The 18,604-nt window shown below is 40.6% G+C and overlaps 1 protein-coding gene across 1 annotated transcript in view; it reads right to left on the bottom strand.

Moving 5' to 3' along the window:
• Positions 1-5,564: 5,564 nt before the first annotated feature.
• disc1 (DISC1 scaffold protein) overlaps positions 5,565-18,604 on the bottom strand; it is a 39,773-nt gene continuing 26,733 nt past the window's right edge. The window contains exons 11-14 of the mRNA XM_070916394.1: positions 16,359-16,602; positions 13,945-13,989; positions 7,821-7,944; positions 5,565-5,830 (exon numbers count right to left, since the gene is read on the bottom strand). Coding sequence (XP_070772495.1) covers positions 5,643-5,830; positions 7,821-7,944; positions 13,945-13,989; positions 16,359-16,602 — 601 coding nt within the window. The 3' untranslated portion in view covers positions 5,565-5,642. The remainder of the gene's footprint in view (positions 5,831-7,820; positions 7,945-13,944; positions 13,990-16,358; positions 16,603-18,604) is intronic.

Below are 18,604 nucleotides of genomic sequence, written 5' to 3'. Positions count from 1 at the left end.
TGCTGAGAAGCAGCATCTCACATCACCAGCTCCCTCCCCAGGACAGGAGCTCCTCTAAGTCTCATTAGGCCAGACTCAAGTGAAAGGAAAGAGGGCCACGCGCCCAGCCTCCCATGGCAAAAACCTCCCCATTGCTCACAGGAGCTCTCATTACTTCTCTCCCCTTCCCTCCGTCCCCCAGCACTTCTCCTAAAGGCAGCCAGCTCCATCCATCAGATCTATCGATCCTGTCTCCCCCTGGTGTGGTACCTGCCTGTTTTTGAGACTAAGTGGGAAGGATGGCAGAGCTGGCATGATATTTCAGCTTTCCAGTGACAGCCACGTCCCTGAGGGATGTTACAAGGTGAACCAGTGTCTGGGCTTCTTGGAGGAAGTGCTCCACCGTAGATCTAAATGAAGGAACTCTCCCTGGAGGAATTACTAACAATATGTTTTTCCGGCTTGCACATCGGAGTAATAATCAATTCTCTGTTGCTTCCGCTGCTGTTTCCGCCAAAAAAAAGAGTATCCCATTCCTCTTGATGGTACACATGAGATACCAGCACAAAACATCTCTTTGCTCCAAACAAAACAAACCCTTTTTTCTTTTTTTCAAAAACACTGTCATAACTGTTGTTTAAGGCTTGACAGTGATGTTTCACAAAGGAACGTGGATACTGTAAATCTTCTTACAGAGATTTGATGGTGTGTCACACTGAGTTCCTCTTGGCTTTGATCTTATTACTCTGGTGGTTTTTGGGCAGAGAAGCAAGCTTAAGCTTTTAAAGCGATTGCCTTTTGAAAACAACATTTTGGAGCAGTCTGACATGAGCACTTGTTATACTTCTAACTGGGATTAAATACACAGTATGTGACATTATTCAGAAATATTTGTCTATTGATCAAATTCAATCAAAATGCGGTCAGTGTGTTTCTTCAGGGCGTGTTGTCTTTATATAATACAGACAATTTTGTAATTTGGGCCGTTGCTAGGATTTTAGATATAGGCTAAAATGTGACTAAATGTTGAGGCTACAAAAAGAATTGTGATCGGCTCAGGCTGCTTGTGTTTTTTTGTTGCTGATTGTTGATAAAGAAGACAGCATTAAGGAATTTGAATCTGTAATCATCTCCTTTTCAGCATCACGGTATCAGCGATCAGCACTCTTTATCGCAGTGAGTAGAAGAATGTAAACACAACAACTGCAGGCCAGCAGTCTCCTATTGAGCAAAAACTCAAATAGAAGTTACCTGGATGTTAAACCAGTGCTATAAGTACATGTGTAGCCCACAGCCAACCTCACAAAGTTCATAACAGAATGAAAACACAATGAATGTGGGGAATATAATGAATGTCCTCAAGTCCTCAATGGTAGCTATGGCTAGTCTGCTAACTGCCCAGTACTTCCTTGATTTATTCCAAACAACTGAAACTAAAAAATGCATCACTTATTGTGTGACACATTTTGTTGTCCCCTGGAAAGAGCTGCAAAAAAATGGGAGATGAGACATGGATTTGTCCAATCACTTTTGTGAAGATGGGGCTGTCAAAGCTTATTACTGTCACAGTGGTGCTATTAAACAGTCCCGTTCTTCACTGGTCATATACTCAGTAAAGTATCATCATCATACAGCTACCACTATCAGTCCAGTCCCAGTGGTTCACAGCACTTGCAGACTCTTTCATTACTAAGGCATATTAGATATCAGATGCTTGAATCATCACAGATTTAAATATCTTTTAATGTGGCTTTCTGTTATTTTTTCCTCGGGGTCTTACTGTTCAGATAGATCACATGCAGGCTAATTATTCCAAATTCAGCCTGAATGATTAAATATGTAAATGAGTAATATTTCTGATTGGGTTCCTGCAGGATCAGTAAATCTCTCTCTGCACTTGCACAGACACGTGTTGCACACACACCTTCCACTTCTGTTCTCTCAAACTCCTGTGTTTCTCAGAAAGGCTCTCCGTTTTTCACGTGTCATTTCTGAAAGGGGCAGCATGTAAATTGGATATATCAGAAATGAAGATGAAAATAGATGTGTTCTTGCGTCTCTGAGTGCATTTCTTCCAAACCTGTGATTTCCTATACAGCCATAAGTGATGGAAATAGGTCTGTTTCTGAGGAGACTGCAGCTCCCACTGGCACAGTGTTTATAATTAAGTGTGATTTTCAACGTCAGGATCAGACCACAGGAAAAAGAATGAGGCAGGCCATCTCCTGTTGTCTCTGCTCAGTCTGCTCTGTTTTTCATTTGTACCATACTTCCTTTTCTGCTTTGACAGAGAAATATGCAGATTTGGAGTTGGGAAGACGTGCAATCAAATGATTTGAAATGCTTATTAATTCTGCAGGAATTTCCTCCCCATTTAATTGCTCAGTTGAATTTATTCAACAGTTGAGTAAAGTGCAGTGTGAATTTGAATGAGCTCCCCCTAAAACCACTCGAAAGAGTCGAACAAAGGGCCACTTGCAGACAGCGGAGAGTTCAGTGTCCAGTTTTGCTCTTTACTAAAACACCTCTCAGGAGAGTTAACTTCACTGACTCAATGACCAGAACTGACATGCAGTCGCTCACACATAACAAAAGGTGTCAGTTTTCAGAGGAGCATACAGAAGTCTCTGAGGATGTGAAAGGCACGAATACAGAAAAAGAGCCCAATTTGCATTCATTAGTGGTGTCTGTGACGCCGGTTGAAGCGATGCGAGAGGAAAATCAGCAACACGATCTATGATTCTCCCATGGTTCAGAGAGTTTGTACATGTACCTGTCAGACAACATAACAACTCAGCAGGGAATCAAATCAACAAATCCAGATCCCAGACCCAAATCCCCTGATACAGACTCCTAAAATCACTCATTCATTCATATTCAATCATGAAATATTCTTCATAAATCCAGAGAAGCATTCGAACAAGGGTTGGAACAACATCACTTGCATTTGCATGTCATTTTCAGATGCTTAATGAATTTTTCTTTTTTCACCTGTCTTTCTTTTATTTCATTTTTCACCCTGTCCAAAAACAAAAATACAAGAGCAGAAGTGTAAGGAATGGATTAAACAGTGTGCTTCTAATCTAATCACTAAGTCAGTTTAGTCTCATATAGTCAGAACTATCGCCACACTTCGGAGAGCGCTAAACCAATGGCAGCCTTATCCCAACAGCCTACATGCAGTGACTCAGACTAAAGTCAGCTAGAAACATCAAGTCGGAGGTGATGTTTAAAATCAACTCACGTGTAATTTTCTAGCTAGCTGCAGCTGATAAAATCTGAAAGCAGCGATGGTAATTCCGGCTAGAAATGAGAAGCAGGAACAGAACAGAAACAGGACCTGAGAGGCGGATCTGACTGGATTGCATAGAAGAAGTATGGAAAGAAAACAGATTTGAATAATACAATAATACTATATAATAACATTGTACAATGTCATAGCAACCAAATTGCAGAGACAAAGGACCTTACACCACATGGTGCTTCATTTTACATCAGGAAACATCTCACCCTGCTATATCTGCCTGCTGAAAACCATCTGGGTTTTTCTCTGTGGCCATTTTATAAGCAGAGCTGCCACGCAGGGCACAGTATGGTGCAAGCGCAGATTCAATTATGAGGTGGGGGTGTTTGGCAGGAAGGTGTGTGTGCCAGGCTCTGTATGTACACTGCCTGAAGTTGATAGATGTGGAGACTTCTGGCCTGGCAAGTGGTTTGCAACCTGTCTGTAATGTGAGAAAGGCCCATTGTGCTGCTGTGGAAAAACCCTGAGCACTCAGCTGTGTTTACAGGCCAGAGCGCGGGACTGCAGACACGCCTCTGAGGATCCCTCAACAGCCCCCTGCTCTAAAAACACAGGGCAGAATCAGATGGAGACAAAGCGACACCATCCCATTTCCCCTGCCATGTCCTCGGTGAGGCTGCCTCCCAATTAGCCACACTGCCACTGCTGAGGCAAGATAACAATAGAAGCCCATGTATCCCCTAAAGACCTCACTAGAGGACCTTTATTACCGTATTGATATCTCCTACATGTCACCACTGCCCTCACTTGCCTGGCAGCATGCCCGCACATTTTATATGAGGGAAAATCACCAGAGGGGTTGTAACTCAATACAAGAAGAAAACAGCAGGACACAACATTAGGCTGAATGGTACATGCTGTAATTAGTGAGATTTATAAGGAATAAATATGAAATATGATACAGCAAGTTCAAACTGCACAGTAAATTAAAAACCTGATTAATAGGTGAAAGTACATAACTGTTTCTGTGACACCCAGTGGAATGAACACGAATATTCTGAGCGGACATGAAATACAATAAAAACAACACATCATCAGTGGCAACTAAAATAAAAACAGCAGTTGCAAATACTTATTTTATGTGTCCGCTATTTTATCCTTCAATATTTACTACAAGCATAAGACACAATTTGACTACTGTGACACATGTATTTCAAAATACAGAGTATCTCTCCAAGCATGCACTGCTTTAAGACAGGGAGGGGAGAAAATCTAAATATTGCATTTTCCACACAAAGAAAAATAATAAAGTGTTCAAGTTAACTCACATTCTGTAGCACCACAAATGAGTTATTTCATGGACAAAATTACATGTAATTGGAGTCCAGTCGTACGGAAAACACAGTGGCAAGCTGACCTAAAAACGAAGCATACATTTTAGTTTATGTGCAAGACTGTAACCTGTAAAACACGTTAAGATTGTCCACTTGTCCTCAGCCGAAATTCAAACAGGTGGTTGTGCTGAGCGACTCATGATTTTTCAGCTTTAGTTTGGTTTCAGGCTTGCTAATTTCACTGGCTTTGTCATTGAATTTTAAAGTGATTCTTTGTAACTTTTGAAAGAAGAAATAACACATTCTCTTACAAACTCAAATGTAAAATATTCATGATTCAAGTCAATACACTCAGGTGGGGTTTGGTGATACAGCTTTACTGTAACTTATGTAGGCTAATGTTAGCTAATATTAGCAAACACTGTGTAGATATTGCCGTGTGACTGACACTACTGAGTCAGTTCACTGACTGTATCTACGTTTTACCACTTAATTCATTAACTTTCACTTGTGGCCACAAGTTGCTGTTGTTCAGAAATAATTACACAGACTGATACTTTCTAACTTCTTAGACTCAACTGGTCAAATCAGAGCAACTGAAAAACCCTCAATTAACCAAACAATTGCCTAAAGGTTTTTATGTTTTTACAGTAAAAACTAAATGTCACCGAATTGCTCAGCACTAGTAAGACATGACATTCAAAACTGTATCCAAAAACGTCTTTGTTGATTGAAGAATTGAAGAAATAATCACTATGTCGGCTCGGGGGCCTAAGGCACTCTTTACCTGGTTAAATTAGGCTGGCAAGATCTGAGGAACTTTTGCATTAAAGTGTCTTGTACTTTACATTTAGATCAAAATCCTTCATATGTTTTTCCATTTGTAGATGAATACAATGTTACACAGACTTTCCAAGGCTTTGTACTGGAAACTTTCAGCAGTACCACAGAGGCTGGCTGTAAAGGCCTTTGAGCGAGGCTTTACAGTAAATGGATATGGGGTCACACCGACTGCAAAGCTGAGGTCAGGCTCTCAGAGAGCTGGTCTGTGTGTGAGTGGTCATAAAACACTACAAGCATCAATTTCAAATGCCCCAACTGTCACTGAAGTACTGGTCCTCTTCTTCCTCCTCTTCCTCTTCTTCTTCCTCAGTCCCATTTTTCATGAGGTCGTCATCTAGTAACTCACACACTTCCTCTTCCTCCTCTTTAAGCTGTGCGAGCATGGTTTGTAAAGTGGCTTTTACTTCCTGAACCTCCTTCTCTAACGACTGTGCAGTGAGAGTTAAGGAAGAATCTGATGCTACAGACACAAGCATTAACATGTAAAGGAAAAAGCATGCCAGCAGACAAATATCGGGGAAAATGTGACACTTGATGGTTAATGGTAATAGCAGAGGGCAGCCATAACCTGATGAAGTCATCAATCTTCAATTTGGCCACCAAACGGATTACTGGGACAGATCATCAAGTCATACCCAATTTAACCCCATCCAATTCACTATTCATGAGCTCATCTCGCCAGTGCAGCCGGGTGGCAGTGTGGGGACCCAAGCAAACAGACCGCCCCTCTAAATTATTCATAAACCATCAATGAAACGGGATAGAGGCTGTCATCAGTGGGGGGATTGTTTAACCTGCTTAGAAACTCAAATTAATCGTGTGAGTGTCCAGTTTAAGTGGCAAATCAAAGGGATGGCTTTGATGGCAGATGGGGCCTGATGGCTCGTTTTACTGTCTGAATGGACACAGATTGTCCTCATTCATAATTAACCAACCATTAAAGAGCTTTTCATGAATACTGCAGAAGGTTCGACGAGACTTTTAAGGCAGCATGGTCCAAATGGGACGAATGGAGTTCAGCATTATGTCGAAGACCTTTAAAACTAACCACAGAGACAGACATCATTTTGCCCATCCATCTCTTTCTTTTCAATTCCAGTCTCTGCAGTTGTCCATCCACCTCCTTGTATTGAGAGCAGGGACTCAATTAAGACCCTTAGAGACTGGAGGTTTGATCTTCCCGTCGCTATGGAAACAGCAGCATCATCCCGACTTCAGTTTCCGTTCAATTTCTGCAACCAAACAACAGTATTGTCCTGTGTCTTTAGTGTCCTCAAGTGTCTGCGGCGCTTTTGCATGAGTGCATGGACTGAGATGAATGACATGCAAGGACACGAAAACAGAGAGGTGAAGAGAAGTGGGCCAATCTGTGTCTATCTCCGACTGCCAGACTGCATTGCATATCATGCAAACAGTGGAGGAGCCTGTACTGACCCCTGACAGCCCAGCGGGGGACAAGAATCTCTAATCAGATGGGAAAACAGTTTGGCCACACTCCAACAGAGAGTGAAGGACACACTGTATAACACGCTGCTTTTAGAGATCCTAAAACTAAATAAGCATCTTCATCAGATTAGGAGTGTTACTGGCAGCCCATGTTCAAACAAGGGAAATGAGGTGCAACACTAAATAAATAAATAAAAAAGTAGCAGGTTACGTGGCAAATTTTCTCCATCCCCAATGTTGAAATATTGCCTTTTCCTATCTGTCTTAATGAGCCCACAGTGCAGAGGGGAAAACTGGAGCGAGAAAAACACACTAATCTATTTCCAATCAGTTTTCTAATTAGCGCGGAAAATGATGTATTGTGACCTGTAATCAGCTTCAACAGTTTCATTTGAGTCATTATCATGGATATTGTAATTTCCTCCGAGCCAGATCCAGCAAGTGGAAGTGGGCAGACGGAGGAGGAGAGGGGAGTGGGGGGGGGCGAGGAGAGGAAGGGAGGGTCAGCAGGAGGATGGACATTAAGATATGACGTCGCGGAGTCATTACAGTGACATTCCTCTATCTGCCGTGGCGCTGCCCCTGTCGGCTGACTTTAATCTCAGGTCGTGGTGACTGGCAGCCCACATCAAGGACCCTCTAATAACCTCACTTGGACTTTTACCATTTCATTTTCCAGTTGGCACGTCTAGCCTGTCAAGAAAAATCCTCTGATCCCAGTTTATCTTCAATTCCCTCCCTGAATGGACCCATAATGTCAGATAAGACAGGTTGATTTTTCTTCCTCGAAAGGTAAAGTCACAGAAAGCGCACATCAGTCAGCCTAAAGGTAGTTTGGATGTGTAGCTTTGAGAGTTGGAAGGCCTCAAGGAAACTAGGTCCTTAAGATGGATAGACAGAGACAGAACCACACACACACAGATAGTATACAGTTTACATGATATATGTATATTTAGAGAGCAGTGAAAGGATATGAGTGAGGGCCTGATCCCGGTTCAGTATGGCCGTCTGCAATTCATCTTCCAAGGTCATTAGTCTGTCACTGATCAGCTCGCAGCGGTCCGTCAGGTCTGCAGCCTCAGCCTCGCTGCACCCATCCTGCCAGGAAAAGGAAACAAGGGATGAAATGATGGGTGAGGAAAGGAAGGGAGGATCAACAATTGAACCTGCAATGGTTCAAATATATGGCTGTGATATTGGAAATGAATAAACACAAAAGTCTAACAATAACAACAAGTAACCTACCAGGCTAAAAAGAAAAATTAAGGGTTTTTAGTACTGGTGCAACAAGAATATTGAAAAGTAATCTGGCAAAAAAGTCATCTGGCAAAGAATAGTCATGTTGTCAATTAATACCACAAATTAAGCTGAAGATGGACAAGTCAAAATCGAAGCAGTGGAGACCAAGATATCCTGACTTTTAGTCTCTAGTATGGATCAAGCTCCAAAAACACTGGATTCTACATTTCCAATTACGCAGCTGGATAGTGTAAATTATCAGTGCCTAGTTATTCACAGAGGCTCTAAAACAAGCGTTATGTTATATTATGATATGAGTATCTTGTGATTCAATATGAGGTTCATTCGTCGCATGGACTGAGATGTAATGCAGGAAAATACTGCCTTACAACCCTGTGATGTCTCATAAGACAATAATCAAAACCATAACACACTTGTGCTTATAGTTAACTTCATGTTGAACAGTGCTACAGAGTTAACACCTGTAGCATTATTGTGTCATCTGTTGTGTTTAGTCTTATATATACCATCACACCAACAAAGAACGTACTGGGGACTGATGACATATTGAGCCACTTTCATACCCAAGAATGGTGAGTATATGTTATAATTGAAGATATGATTGATTAAAGTTACTGTTTGGAGGCCTACTTTAGTTGCAGTGATTGCTGTTACACAAGCATTAAGAGGGTTCATAGTCTTTTCTTTCCAGCACTTCTTGACTCGAGTGGTTTCGTTCACTCTTTAAATTTAGTTTTAATAACGATTGCATGTGTGCTCTTAACCATGAGTCAGAGCTCTGCGTGGAGCTTCTCTTTCACACCGAATCCTCGACACAGTTTCAACCAGATACAAGTCTGAAGTGGCGAACAGCTGGCCAGATGAACAATACACACGGGGACTGTGTGGACAACATTCAGTGGCGTATCTGCAGGTCACCTGAGGGTGCTGCGAGGCTGAGTGTGTATTGGAGGGTGGTGGGGTTGTCAGGGTGGTGGAGGAGCACAGTGCAGTAGGGCAGAGCATTCAGAGAGCTGGCCATAATTAGAACAGGCCCCTTTGCAGACATCGTGTCCTAGTTTCTTCACACTTATCAAGCATAGAGAACACAAACACATGCAAGAGTGCACAGACGGACTTGGAGCAAATACACACACACACACACACACACACACACACACACACACACACACACACACACACACACACACACACACACACACACACACACACACACACACACACACACACACACACACACACACACACACACACACACACACACACACACGCAGACCCGTCAAACAACACATAGAAAGTCAAATGTGACTCATAGCTGCAGGTAGGAAATATTAACTCCCTGCAGCCCAGAGGTGTCAGAACAATCACTGGAAAGTCGTGTCTCTGGTCTCTGTCCTGGAATAGCTCTCCTTCTCCGGATGATGTAACTCCCCAAAACAAATGTACAACAACAGGCCTGAGGCGCGATGATACGTACAAGCGATCCCTGATGCAATTAAGAAATAAAATAAGACGTAAAGGCAGAGCAGCCCAAGAAGACACTGTGTGTTTGTGTAATGAACAAACAATCACTAACAAAGGTCGGTCCTCAGGTGTCAGCGTATGTGATGCTGGGATCTCTGTCTACCGATACCAAGAGGCCAGACAGTCAACTTATAAATTCACTGAGCTGTTTGTTTGTCAAGGTTAAGAGCTTCTTTAGCAGATAAGAGCCCTGTGTTTGTGTAGCTGATTGATTCTATACTTTACAGCCTCCAGTCAGCATTTGTAAAGTCAATACAGCCACAGGATAGAAAACAAAGGCTCGCTGCTCAGAATGACACTGCAGAAGACACTGTTGAAAACATCCCTCATCCCTTTACTTATTTGCTAACAAATGTCAGCTTATCTTTTCTCCTGGCGGTGATCAAAACAATACAAATGACTTTCTCTGCTGCCTCTGCCTTTGACAAACAAGAAAACACGGGAAATGAGATTTCAACATCATGTCCATTTGCGTGACAGAATCCCAGGCATACATGTATTGGCGTGTTGATTGCTGATGCACATTAGCACTGATATTATTAGACCAAATGTAAACAATGCAGACTGCAGAAGCGTGCACTTGAGGAAGTTATTTAGAAATTCAATATTCAGACTCATGTATACAGTGGTATGGTTATTTAAGCAATAATGAGTGAGAGGCAGCAGGTAATTGTGCATGTTCCCATGGGCGCTGTTAGGCCCGACACTTTGTGCCGTGCGGGCAATACAAAGCAATAATATTGCACTGGTATTACACTCAAGGCCATAATTGCTTTTACAAACAATAAAGTAGCTGAATTCATTTCGAACTCAAAAGGAAATTAACTAGCTTATGATTGACTAGTGTCTTTGTTATCACTGATGGGTTGTTTGTAAGTTACACAAATAGAAATACTATCTAAATACTATGTTTCCACAGACCATCTCCGAGATCATCTACAAATATGTGCAGTGACAATGTGAGGTGTCAGTCTCTAGCTGTGCCACACTTCCTTAGTGCAGACTCATTCTCAGCAGCTTTTGAGTGTGTTTTTACACTGGAAAAGTGACAACATTAAGTATATTCAACAACAAGAATTCCTTTTTGTTTTCTACCACCACCTGCATTGTTTTTCAAGCTGTGTTTCAGTTCCATACTATATATTCATTGTATACAGTTTCTACTCTATTAGTCTTGTATTAGTTAGTATTCAAGAAATCAACAAACGTAACTGTTTTATACTAATAATACCATATGTGCACCTTTAGACATCAATCAAACTGCAACTTTGGAATGTAACGGACAATTAAACTTCACAAAGAGATACTTAAGAGATTACTTATTTAATACTTTTTGTTTGTTTTCCAAGAAAGTCCTGAAGCTGTCTCACCACAATGCACAGTTTGCTTTAATGTTTTGCATTTCACTGTGGGACAATAGTGTCCATCAACAGTACACTAAAAAATCAAAAACATTTGTTTTTGTCTGCATACTGACAGTTTTGAGTATACTTAATTTTGTCACTATTCAAGTGTGTAATAGAATTTGGGATGCAGCTTCAGTTTTTGAGTGTGCTGTTGGTGCACACTTCTGTCCCACAGTGCACAATTACCTCCACAACTGTCCACAATATTTGGGAAAAACATCTAGCTTTCTCTTTGAGACGTTTGATTGGCAGTGACACTCTCAAGTTGCAGTATGATTGGCACATGTACCGCACCTAATTACCTGTTAGTACAAAATGGTTAAGTTGATTTCACAGATACACACTGCATAACTATATATGAAGATAGCCTACAATTAGTATGGTGTATGGAATTGGGACACAGCTCAAGAAACAAAATGTGAAAGGAGAACAAAAAAGAGAGCTTTAGTAAAAAGTACCAGGATTAAAAAAATAGTATTAAATCTTTAAAATAATTTTCTGCAGTACAAAAGGGAAAAAAGCACATATTTCCTGCATACTAAATGCAGTGTCACAGTATACTGTGACGATTAATGTAGTAGCTACTGTTCCCAATTAGTATGGAGTAAGCTATTGTGGCACAGCAATCATCTCTTATCAACACAATTCTAACAGGGCTTGTGTAAATTCTGTGATATTATCACCAGAAGTTACCTGATTAACAAAGCTAATCAAAAGCCGCCGACATTTCAGTTTAATAATGTGTCTATTCTTGTTTGGTACCATGGGTCAGTATGAAGAGGGGAATGTAAGGACCTTGAGAGGATAAAAGAACAATTAGTAGAGATTAGAAGAAAAAAGAGTAGTGCTAAAACACACACTTGCACACCCGCACACACACCAATCAATCTCCATTGTGGCAGCAGGGCAGCAGCTTGGCAGCAGCTAAGTGGAAATCATTTACTTAAAGTCATTATGGAAAGGAGAAAGAGGTCAGACGCTCTGCGAGGCAGAGAATCCAACTCCTCCACAATGCTATCACAACACCATCAAGACAAAGATACCAATACCATTTAACATCCATCAAATCATTTGACTCAGTGATACATCATACTTTATTGAGATTGAGGCATCTTATCTCAGCTAGGTTTTCAATCATTCAATGTGATTCAAAGTTGCATAGTTCAAAGTCACTGTCATATACACCTTGTGCATGAGCATAAACTGACCGTTCCAACCTTAGTTACCGTTGCTTTCCACTCTCGCACAGCACACGTGAAGTTTATAATAACGCTGGAAGATTTACCATTAAAATTCTTGGTCATTTTTAAAAAAAACTTCTAATTTCCAGCTGCCGTCCGTAGATTTGGACGGCTGAAAGTCTTGGCTCATGCAAATAGTTAAGTTAACTGGCGTGAGCATTGTCAACAACAAACTCTCTCCAGCACCAAACAGCAGCAAACCAGGTAGTTACTTTGGTTTTGGCCAGAAAAACTCAAACACCGTCACACACACACACACACACATGATAGATGGTGAATTAACAGTGTTATGAGTCGGTGTTAAATTCGGCATGTATCTGACCCATCAACCAACCCTTATTTTAGTGAGAAATTTTAATCCTTAAAACGGTTCGCCTCTCATTTCCACGATCCTCTTCCACTAAAATAGCGCAGCTAACCAATGGCGGCTGGTAGCGAGTTGAGGTGGCAAAATTCAAAATGTAAAGTTTGTACGGAAATAAAGTTTGTCTTTATCGATTATATTGATGCGGAATTGACAAGAAGACTGTCGAAATACAAAGCACTTCATCTTGTATTTCGAGAGTGATGTGTTTTTACAGACACTTAAGGTAAAGGCGTAATCTTTTGCCCAGAGAGCGCAGGGAGCTTTATTTTAATTCAAACTGCTAATATGTATATTTTTTAATGCTTTGTCACCACTACAGAAACACTAGGTAACATTTTATATGTCACTCACTGCTGAAAGTAGCAGAGCACAGTGAAAAACAAATATTTTATATATATAATAGTATAAACTGAGCTTTATAGTGAAAGCAGCTTTATTGGTCATAATCTCTTAAACTCTTTAGACGTGAGAGGGTGTCAGACTCTTTTCTAAGTCTTCTAGTTCATGGTAGGCATTAGTTTATAGTCAAGACAGACGTTAGATTTATGCTTCATTGTTTGTACTTTCAAACGGTATGTTTTCATTTTTAACGTTACAGTAGAAAAAGCTCTGAGGATGAGCACTAACTGTTGAGTTTGAGTACTGCCTGGTTAGCCAGTTAGCCAGACATGCTAATGTTTGTAGCTTACATTAGAAGAGATAAACTCACTATTTAATCATTTCTTACAATTTTTCTCTTGTATTTTTGGTTTTGGAAAGGCACCACCCTCCAGACTCCACAAGCAGTATTGCTCTCACTACAGCTTCGTGCACATCGCTTCAACATATGGAGAAATCCAAAGTTCAACAACCTGCAGTGCCGGACATGACTCGTTCTCTGAGATACTGCCGTAATTCTCTTTAAGTTTGACAACTTTAGGCGCTAAATTACAATCTGTTAGAGCATACACATGTAACAAAAGGTACACATGTGCATTTTTACTGTTGCGCTACCAGGTGTGAAAGTGTATAAATGTATGAATTTAAAGCAGGAAGGTGCTGAAAGGAGAATGCATGCTCAGCAAAACCCTCCCTGTATAAAGAAAGGTCTGGTTAAAGGCAGTGTCAGACGGTCAGCCGAGGCTTCTCATGTAGATTAGTATTGATCAGAGAGACAGATAGGCGACAGAGGTCATGTTTAAGTTAAGGTCAACTAATTGATTCTTCTGTGTTCCAGTAAGCCCAGCGTCAATGTAACTGGCACTTTAATTACACTACTGATAACATTCAACCATACAGTGACAGTGTTAGCGTTACCAACCTCTGGGTGATTATCCTCCATGCAGAACAAAAACTCCTCCAATTTCTGCAACAAAAGAGAAGCATTTGTTGAGGCCACACAGTCATAAACTTGCTCATGAATTATTGAAAATGTAATTATGTCGGCTGTGTACTGTATGTGTGCAGCATCATCATAATGAGAAGAGGTTGTAATTATTCATCACCAAAACTGACAAGGAGAAAATAGATTAACTGGCTCATCTGTACTGCAGGTTTCCTTTGTTAGTATTCAAAGTGTATAATTGTACATTCTTCTCTAAGGAGGGAGGTAATTACTGTACCTACTGGAGGCTAACATAATGTTTGTGTCTTTAGGGTAAGTACGTAAGAAGGCAGGGTAACAACAAATAATAATCAGCAAAGTTTTAATTATTATTTTGTAATCACAAATTGTGTAACGTGCAACAGCCTTCGTCGCCTCACTCTCCAGCAAGTACAGGCACGGTTGACCATCTATAACCCTTCATAGGGTATCTGAGATCAGATCGTTTAAACGCTACAATTGTGAACCAGTCACACAAACTGGATTGTCTTTGCTCTCGTCCGTCTCACAGCAACATATATTCTGTCACATGCAGTGTTTTAAGGTACAGGTTGCAAAGGCTTTCTGGCATCCAGCTGATAGAATACTCTTCTATTGTCGGTTACCTTGAGATGAAAACACTCATATCTACCAAATAGGTGTATATATACGTGGGTCCTTGAATAGTATATGCAGGACATATGCAGGAAGATATAAAATGGCTGGTATATAAGACTAATACTAAAAGATGTCTTGTATTTTCCTGCGGTGTTTGTTTCCCCCTGAGAAAAAGCCAGAGCTGCAGGACTACACTATCCCATTTTAAAATTAAATTGAATCCACTGAATGTGCTGTTATCCATCTCTTGTCTTTGATAAGAGATTACAAGGTGCTTGTTCTTATGAAAATGTTCTTATGTTTTCTGGTTAGTTCAATTATAGTGTTTTACAGCACAGATGTGTTTTTGCTTCTCTGTCCATGAACGTCATACATTCTTTTTAATGCATTTTGTGCAAACAAATTCAAAGAAAAACTGTGACTCATTTCCAAAGAAAATGTCTTTCTTTGCTCTGAATGGATTTATACAAACATCTAAAACTTATAAAATGTATTTTTGCAGCTTAAGGTAAATTCAGAGAACATTTAGCCACACTGAGCTTCAGTTCAGCTTCTAGCTTTGAGGACACAGAAAATAAAGTGCACAGGACGGAGACAAAGGAGAGAAATGGTTGGCTGTCTCACCTTTTAGTTCTTGGAGAAATGTTAGGAGGGGCCAGGCTTTAGGAGGAGAAAGAAAAGCAGAGAGAAACAAAGGGAAAGCAGAAAATAGATCCATGCAGTTTGTAGAATGCGGTCAGGCAGGACAGGGAAAGAAGACATTAATGCAAAGTGTATATTTATGAGAGAGAAAGTAAAGAGGGTGCAACAGTAGGAGAATTAAACATGACAATGAAAATCCACAGTTTCCACTTTTAATACAGGCAAGTGGAAATTCTGCCAACAGCACCAGTAAAGATCATTGACAAATATTTGCTTATGGCCACAGTCCAATAAATGCACACTGAAATAAGTCAATTGAAAATTTAAATGATCAACTACTGTTGAAAAACAGCAAACAATGTGTTAAATCACAATCTGTGAGCCAAAGTAACAAAATATAGTCTCACAAAAACATGTCTGGCAAGTGTGCTATTTTTTTATTAACGCTGGCTGTGTTGGCTTTGTTCCTATCTCAGGCGAGTCTGTCAGACTACGTGGGTGGAGGAAAGTGTGAGGAGTGGAGAGAATAAGTTGGACTGTGCCCTGAGGCAGTGGACCTCAACTCACTGTGGGATAGACCAGCACAGAGCACTCAAACAGACACACACACATGCACACACACCACACACATGCATTCTCACTGAACGCATGTAATCATGCAGAAAGAGACTCTGAAATCTGCGCTCTGTAGAATGAAACTCTTTAAGGAAGCCAAAATATTTCCAAATGGTTGCCTCCCTCACGCCCACATTTTCCTCGTTTAGAAATACCTTCGAGCAAACGTGCTAATAGACTGCTGCTCATCTAACTGTAGTCGACAGACTTTTATAGTCCGACAACAGCTGAATGTACAAACTGAAAATGTCCTCTCCAGTCAAGTGGTAAGACCGACTGAGCAGGGACACACTATTTGAGGTTATGTTTCACACCACAGTGAAAAAGCAAGTGAACCTAAAAAAGTGGCAAAGATGGGTTGAATGTAGAAAATATGTGAGACCTTAGCAATGGAAAGGGCATCTTTTATATATAAGATACTCTAAATCTCAGTCTGCACACATCAATCAGTTATGAATAACACATTGTGTGTTGTTAACAAGACATCGCTGCGGTACCTTAGTGAACTCTGAGTGCTGTAAGTCGGCCTCGGGACACCAGCGCCCTCCTAACGCAGTCAGCATAGCGCAGTCTTCTTCTTCTTTGGTGCACGGCTGGCTTGGAAGAGAAACTGCTGCAGTGGGGAGGTCGTCGATGTCTGCTCCGCTGCAGCTGGGAGTCCGCAACTGAAGACCTCGCAAGAACAGGTGACAGGCTTCCAGGTCGGCTTCCCAGATCCGCTCCAAGCCTGGACAGCCACAGCTGCAGAGAGGAACAGACCAGTATGTTATACCATACAATGCAATACAAGATAAAATGTGATATGATAAACTGTCTGACATACAACATGGTATAACGTATGATATATGATATGATAAACATTAGGAAAACAACACCATGCTGTAGGATACAACATGATGTCGTGCGATATGGTACAATGTGACACAATACAGTCAATTAATAATATGGTACAGTTAAATATGATACTCTAACCATGCTAGATAGCAGTAGATATATTAATATATATTTACTTATATGGTCACGTTACTTAAATATCTTAAAAAATATTTCAATCTTTTAAAATTTTATATCTACTATAAAACATTTGGACACAAGAAAATACAAAGGCCATATACTGTAAATAGTACATATTTCATATGTCATGTATTAAAGGATCAGTTTGATATTTTGGGAAACTTATTCGCTTTCTTTGATTTCTGTCCGTTAAGTTGACCTGGAGCCAGGGGATGATTAGCTTAGCATAGCATAAAGACTTGGAAGCAGGCGGAAACAGCGCTTAACCCCTTGTATAATCACAATTTAAACAACAAAAAGGCCATAACATGTTAATTTGTGACCTACAGTACAACAGCACGTGCAGAATCATTTAATACAACACTTGAGGAACGGTATGCATGTCATGACTGTGAACTGCTGCATGATAACTGAGCACTGCAGTTGTACAGGCACAGTAAAGGACATCTTTAATAGCATCTCTCTAATAAAGCACTGACAAAGGAGTGACAGGGGAGAAATGAATCATTCAAAGATTGTAATTCCATTGACAAAATGTAATGAGAGTGAGTGTCCTCCTGGTGGGCTGCCCTTTGCTTCAAAGAGCCGCAGCAGAGAGAGAAAAGAGAGCCTGGATGTGTTCATCTCTGCTGGGGTCACCGAGCAGGAGTTCAGGGGGAGGACAAGAAGATTGCTTTTTGTTTATCTACTCATTGAGTTACAATCGGTCATCCTTTTTCACTCTCCCTCACCCTGACCTTGGTGACATCTCAATTGCAAGCTCCTGGTGTAAAAACAGAAGAGGAGACAATTAAAGCGGCTATATCTGATTGAATATATTATGGTCCAGTGGAGTAATCTGTCCATTGTTCCCTTATTTAGGTTAAGCTGGCCACTGTTTGTGTCTCACAGTAACACCAGACACTTCATGGTGTCCTCATAGTCGACTACCAAACACTCAGAGTATTGATGTTCAATTATAAGCAGGCTTTTTTTGGCTTTCCAAATAATTGTTTTCCATTTCCTTTAAAACATTTGAGACCTTCGACCTTTAAAATATTCATATTTATTCCCCGTCTTCTTTCAGTGGCCTTTGGGTAACAAATCATTCCCAAATAATTGTGGTCCCAGGTGACATTTTAGGAACCAAATCCATTGATCTTGTTAGAAATTCTAACTTTAATGCACAAAAATGCAAAAGTTCCACACTACAGAGCACAAATATTTCAAAGTAAGAAAACAAGTCTGCCTCTACTTTACTCCTCGATAACAACCTGTGTTTCCAGGAATCCATCTTGTCTGGAAAACAAACTAAAGCTGACAGGATGCAGGTTTTTTACATGCAGTATGAGATGCATCAAACATCTTGAAGGAAGAAATGTCCTCAATCTCTCTGTATGTGCCCGCTTTCTCTGTCACGAACACTAATTCTCACATTGAATGACTCAGAGTGATAAAAGCACAACAATTTCCTACTCTAAGCACAAATATATACTTACATATAAGCCTCTATAATATATTCAGTGTTTTCACCTCCCTGCTGCGCAGTTAGATTTGAGAAATTGTTCATTTCTCCATAATACATAAACAAACTCAAAGGCAAAATGCACTCAGACAATATTGTTTAATCTCTCCCTCTGTTCCTTCCTCTCTGTCAGTGATGAGGCCCCCTGAAAATTGAATGCCACTTGTTTTCCAGCCCATCGCCTGCCTGAAAAGGCTGCCAACCTCTGTACCCTGCCAACGCACG

The sequence above is a fragment of the Enoplosus armatus genome, chromosome 12 (assembly GCF_043641665.1).
Source record: "Enoplosus armatus isolate fEnoArm2 chromosome 12, fEnoArm2.hap1, whole genome shotgun sequence".
NCBI lineage: Eukaryota > Metazoa > Chordata > Actinopteri > Centrarchiformes > Enoplosidae > Enoplosus > Enoplosus armatus.
Note: the sequence above shows the minus strand (reverse complement) of the source record. Positions and strands in the feature narration are given on the sequence as shown.